This window comes from Lactuca sativa, chromosome 5 (genome assembly GCF_002870075.4).
Source record: "Lactuca sativa cultivar Salinas chromosome 5, Lsat_Salinas_v11, whole genome shotgun sequence".
In the NCBI taxonomy this organism is placed as follows: Eukaryota; Viridiplantae; Streptophyta; class Magnoliopsida; order Asterales; family Asteraceae; genus Lactuca; species Lactuca sativa.
Window position 1 is genome coordinate 3,927,070 of NC_056627.2, and position 5,816 is coordinate 3,932,885.

At 32.4% G+C, this 5,816-nt stretch overlaps 1 protein-coding gene across 2 annotated transcripts; it reads left to right on the plus strand.

The window, feature by feature from the left end:
* The first annotated feature begins 1,312 nt into the window (after positions 1-1,312).
* LOC111909041 (nudix hydrolase 2) lies at positions 1,313-3,876 on the plus strand. Of its 2 annotated transcripts, none has more exons than XM_023904835.3 (9): positions 1,313-1,750; positions 2,136-2,316; positions 2,472-2,537; positions 2,644-2,742; positions 2,856-2,933; positions 3,024-3,074; positions 3,167-3,201; positions 3,307-3,415; positions 3,491-3,876. In XM_023904835.3, exons 2-9 carry the CDS (start codon positions 2,170-2,172, stop codon positions 3,656-3,658), a joined length of 753 nt encoding a protein of 250 aa, XP_023760603.1. In that variant the 5' UTR covers positions 1,313-1,750; positions 2,136-2,169; the 3' UTR covers positions 3,659-3,876. The 2 variants fall into 2 exon arrangements, with proteins under 2 accessions (XP_023760603.1, XP_023760602.1); XM_023904834.3 differs by having other exon boundaries at positions 1,316-1,750; positions 2,644-2,781.
* The last annotated feature ends 1,940 nt before the right edge of the window (positions 3,877-5,816 follow it).

The following is a 5,816-nucleotide window of genomic DNA, read 5'->3' on the forward strand; positions in this document are numbered from 1 at the left end:
TTAATAACATTATTAACAAAATATCAGACATCATTGTTATAATGTATTTGCATAACAACATTCAATTTAATACATTAAAAAGATAGAAAGGGATCTGACCAATCTATAAACTTAGGCCAGCGTGAAACTAAGAAAGATAGATGTGCCGACACTCGACATCTATTAAACAAGACCAAGAACAAAGCCATACCATGCCCTCGGGAGAAACTAGTGATGACTTAGAAGCCACCAAGTCAACAAACTCACAAAATAAAAAATAATTTTATAAGAAATCCATACAAATTATGTTAAAATAAAGAACAAATAAAACTAACAATAATAATAATAATAATAATAATAATAATAATAATAATAATAATAAATTAAATGAAAATGAAAAAGAAAAGGGAAGTGATTTGTACACAACAACTTTTTGCCATACACAACAATTTATGCATTATAGAGTTGTACAATACAACATTTTAAAGCATCAATTGTTGTGTATAGAGAAAAATTGTTGTGTACAAATCATCTCTCAAAAGAAAAAGGAAAGGTAAGTTGGGTGATGTTTGTTTTTTTTATAAAAATCTTCTTCAGACCTCTTGTTGCAGCGCGGCGCAGCACACACGCAATACTTTTCATGTCGCAGCTATTTGTTTTTTTAGAAATCTTCAGAGTAAAAAGCTTTTGCGTGTGTTTTTTTTTTTTTCTTGCTGAAATTTTGATGAATATTGATTATATGTTGCTGAAATCTTGTTAAATTCTTGTTTTACCTTCTTCTTTTTTGTTTATTTTTGCTGATTTTTTTTTTGTTTTTATACTGAATAGTAATAATTTCTTGCTGAAATAGCATTATTTTTTGTTGAAATATTATAAAATCTTGATAAAATGTCATACATTAATAATTTTTCGATATTAAAAAACTATTTTCAGTATATAATATCAGTTTATTTTAATTTTTTAATATTTGCAGCAACATGCAGATATTAAAAAAACAAACACGTTTCTTATTATAGTCTGCAGCCGTTTGGTTCATTTTTTATGCTGCAGAGGGTTACAGAAATGATTCATTTTTGCTTCAAAAAAAACAAACAATACCTTAGTCTTTTTATATGAAGCAAGGACCAAAACTGCAATATTCATAAACAATACAGATACAACCTAGGACCAAAACTGCAATATTCATAAACCATACAATACAACCTATCAATTTTTAAATTTAAGGACCAAAATTATGAATCTAGCCAAAGCACAGGGACCATTTCTGTAATTTATTATATATTGTATTTTGCACTAAAAAAAAAAAGACAAATGGTTTTGTGTCTCACGGTGAAATCAACACACTCATCAGTCATCACACAAACGATGTGATGCTATCCACCTTCCCACAGTGCCAAATCATCGATGCTACCCACCTCCCCACAGTGCCAAATCATCCATTCCTACCGCATGGTGTGGTGGCCGGTGGGGTATAAACGGATCCATTGTGTTTTGTGTATATTTGATCGGCTGTTATCCAAGTGTCATTTTAAAAATAATAAAAAAAATAGGAAAAAAAAAAGGACCAGGCTCAGTAAGGTTCTCGGCCACGGTAGTTACAAGTCAACGGCTACCAAACACATGAAAAATGACATATTAATCCATCGCACCTTATTCGCCTGTAGTCTGTAGATAAGCGGAAGTCTGAAGTCTCAGAACCCTAATCCTCCATTTTTGTTTTTGCATCGATATTCAGTTATTCAGAAGGCTTCTGTTTTTTATTGTCTTACAGGTACTCATTGTCTCTACTCTAGTATTATAAGTTGGTATTTGATGCACAATTTGACATTTGCTTGGATCGCATCGAGCTGTTTAATTGATAGTTGTTAGTATTATATCTTGCATCTTCACGACTAAATTTATGACCAGTTTGGGTTTGTTGATGAGATTTAAGTTTTGACTAAATTTAGAGTCAAGATGAAGGAAGTTATTGAAGGTTTAATAAACATGACAGAGCTAAGGGGATATCCCCAATACAAAAATGAATGATCGATTTGTCGTTTTCCATGCTTATCAATACTTATCAAATCAGAATCCCCCTTGTGTTATTTATCTTTATAATGTATCCTCTGACTTAGCGAATTGTATGATTAAACCTGTTGTTTTTTGATTCTTAGATTATACAGGCAGTTTTACATCAACTGTGGTTTGATGGAGCAAGCGACAGTTGAAAATGTCCAACTACTTCCTGCAAAAAATGATGACCATGGAGGTGTAGTGGTAGAGCTTGAGGAGCATATGGACTCTGATGTGTTTCTCACACTGCTTAAAACTTCATTGTCACAGTGGACAATGCAGGTTCTTTTCTGGTGCTGAAATAGAAGTCTGCACAAATCATTACTTTATTTCTTTTTAATTATACTATATGATAGTATATGATATATGACGAGATAACATATTATTGAGTTGTGTTTGTGTATTGTAATGATTATGGGTGGGTTTAATTTTGACAGGGAAAGAAGGGTGTTTGGATTAAAATACCAATCCGTCTTGTTAATCTTGTGGAACCTGCAGTGAAGGTAGGTGTTGTTATAACTTATAGTAATAATAGACTAATAGTAGTATAAATTGGATTATGATTTGAAGGGTAACATGAAAAATTAAAAATTGTGTGGGCACTGGCAGGAGGGTTTTTGTTATCACCATGCTGAATCTGATTACGTGATGCTTGTTAAGTGGATTCCTGAAACAACAAGCACTATCCCTGCAAATGCTTCTCATAGAGTAGGTGTTGGTGCTGTTGTCTTGAATCACAAACGAGAGGTAGGTACTCATTATTATATCTATATTATTATTATAATTATTATTTTGTTTGTTTGTTTGTTGATTTACAACAGATGCTTGTTGTCCAAGAGAAGAATGGGCCATTACGGGGAAAGGGTATCTGGAAGGTCCCAACTGGAATTGTTGACGTGGTATATAATAATATTTTTTAAGATAGACACATATATAATATAGCTTTCTCCAGTGAAAACTAACAGAGTCCCTTCCATTCCATTGTGCAGGGTGAAGATATCTGTACAGGGGCGATTAGAGAAGTCAAAGAAGAGACTGGAGTAAGTTAGTTGACTTTAATTAATTATATGATATGATATGATATTCCAGCTTTCACCCAGTCCTAGTCCTGATAAATGTTAGCATGTTTCAGATAGATACAGAGTTTGTTGAAGTACTAGCATTCAGGTTAGCCATGTGTCTCCTAAATAACTCAGTTATTGATGCTTGAAAATGTGGAAAGAATTAGAATTAGAATTTGAATTGGGTATGTTTTAATAATTATGTATCCAGGCAATGGCACAAGTCATTCTTTGAGAAATCGGATTTATTCTTTGTGTGCATGATGCGGCCACTATCTTTTGACATCCAGATTCAAGAAGTAGAAATCGAGGCAGCCAAGGTTTTGTTAATTTAACTCTTGTAATTCTATGCACTGAGAAGTTTCAGTGAAAACATGGTAACACTTTTTCTGCAGTGGATGCCATTGGAGGAAGTTGCAGCTCAACCTTTTGCTCAGAAAGAGAGTTTGTTGAGGTACATCACTGATTTATGCATAGCAAAGGTAGAGAGGGATTACTCTGGATTTTCTCCGCTTCCCGTAACATCAGGTGTTATTTATCTCAACAAGCGAGATCTAAATTAAAAAAAAAAAAAATAATCCTCCATTTATAATAATCTATTGTAACATTACATGATATGTATAAACGGAGACAAAAGATTGAACTCAAATGTTATAGATGTCTGTCTGTTTTACAATACAAGAGATACAAGTATACAACAATGTATAGAGGTTAAGCCTACTCTACACAAATCCTACGGCCCATGGGTGAATGGAAAATTGAGTCTAATATTTATTTATCACTCCCCTCTTTTTAAAAATGTAATTAACTCTACTCCCAGCCCCCTTTTTGTCAACACATCAGCTACTTGACATTGGAATCTTTTAACTTTTTTCAATGTGATTGGTTCTCTAATCAAATGAGAAATACTGGATATGAGTGGCGACCACTTTATCACACCATACATTCATTGGTCTCTAAGACCGGAGGGTGTGGGAGGGATGTTTATCTCACTTTTTGTGGGCCACACCACTCTTTTTCTCACTTTTCTTTCCCTCACCTAAAACCCAAAGAATGGGTGGGACTATTTTTTATATTTTTTTAAAAATATATTTGATACATATATTATACTCATTTTGTAGAGAATTAAAAACCATGAATTTTAATATATTTTTTTGATAGGTATATAATTTAATAAATATTAAAAAGGATATTTAAAAAAAAAAATGTCCAATACCATGAAGAGAGAGAGAGTACGACACTCCCTCCCCCCACCTCTTTCCCGCGGGATGTTTCCCTCACCCAAGGAGTGGTGTTCAGGAGTGAGGGAAGCTTCTCTCACCTCCTTTCCCGCTCTCACTCCATCCAGCCTAATCATTAGTTGTTCCCCTCCACAATTCTTCAAACACTCAAACCATATATTCATTGGTTAATGGTTTAAGAAACCAACAAAAGGAGATATATAAATAAAAAGGTGTGCAACTTACAATGGCATTTTCTTTATAATATTTTTGCATCCTCCTTACACAACCACTGCCAATTTTTATTTTTATTTTAAAAATCCATATACTAATTAATCATTTCTTTTTTAAATATATACAATAAAGTAATATGTGTGACATATTTGGAGAACTACATCCATACCAAAGTAGTTAATAAAAATCCGATGCTTGCCTTTATAGTATGAGTATCCTCAAAATTTGCAAACACTTCTCTACAATGCAAATGACGAAAATACTCTCTTCACCCTTATCATTGGTGAATTATATGCCCAAATGAAAGATAAATTAAATATCTGCAGTAATGATCCAACCTTGGTGTGCTTGTGCACCAATTTCCATGGAGTTGACCAAGAAGAAGACTTTCATTGACGAAACTAAACAAAACATCCATCTTTCGCGTGTTAAAAGATTGATTAAAGATGAGAATTAGCCACTTGATTTTTCATATTTTTCAACAAAGTTGACCTGAGATTTCAATTTGAAGTACACAAAAATGCCAGACATCTCACAAAGGATGTAAACACAAATATTAACATGTTTGTATATATGTATGTGTGTACAGTAATATATATTACTGATGCAAAAATAATAGTTACCGTTGAGCTGTTAGATCATGCTTATCTTTTGTACCAGAAAATCCATACCCCCCTGGCTGTAAAAATAACTATTAATAAGTGCTAAGTTTTTTTTTTTTTTTTTAATCAGTTTATGCAACTGATGTTGCAATTGCTTAAACATGTTATCAGTAAAATATTGCATCTTTTGGTCCTAAATGAAAGGCCATTACATATTTCGTATAAAAAGCCTCTTTGCTATGTAAATCAGGAAGAATGTAAACTTTCTTTACATAAATGCAGATTTTAACCCTACAATAAAATACCAATTCTATTTAAGTACTCAAAATGATGTGTGATTACTTAAGTAACAACAATAACCTAAATGTGAATCATCTATACAATCAACCCTAATGCCTCTTGTGTATCTTCATTTTCCTCACAATGATGAAACATGGAGATAAAGAGCATAATTGAGAGAAACCATTAAACTTACAAAAACAACTACTCATTTTATATATACACACATGTTTATCAGAAAAAATACACACAAATTTGTTACAAAAACTAGGGAGCAACAAAAATAAATGTATCAAAACCAAACAACAGATAAAGGAAAAAAAACCATATTTTCTATTCTTTAAATATGAGGTGGACTCTAATATTCTTTCTTTTTTATAGATTTC

Coding starts and splice junctions, on each gene's coding strand:
- LOC111909041 (XM_023904834.3), top strand. CDS start 2,170: ATGGAGCAAGCGACAGTTGAAAATGTCCAACTACTTCCTGCAAAAAAT. Junction 3,075..3,166: donor AAGTCAAAGAAGAGACTGGA/GTAAGTTAGTTG, acceptor AGCATGTTTCAG/ATAGATACAGAGTTTGTTGA. Junction 3,416..3,490: donor TAGAAATCGAGGCAGCCAAG/GTTTTGTTAATT, acceptor CTTTTTCTGCAG/TGGATGCCATTGGAGGAAGT.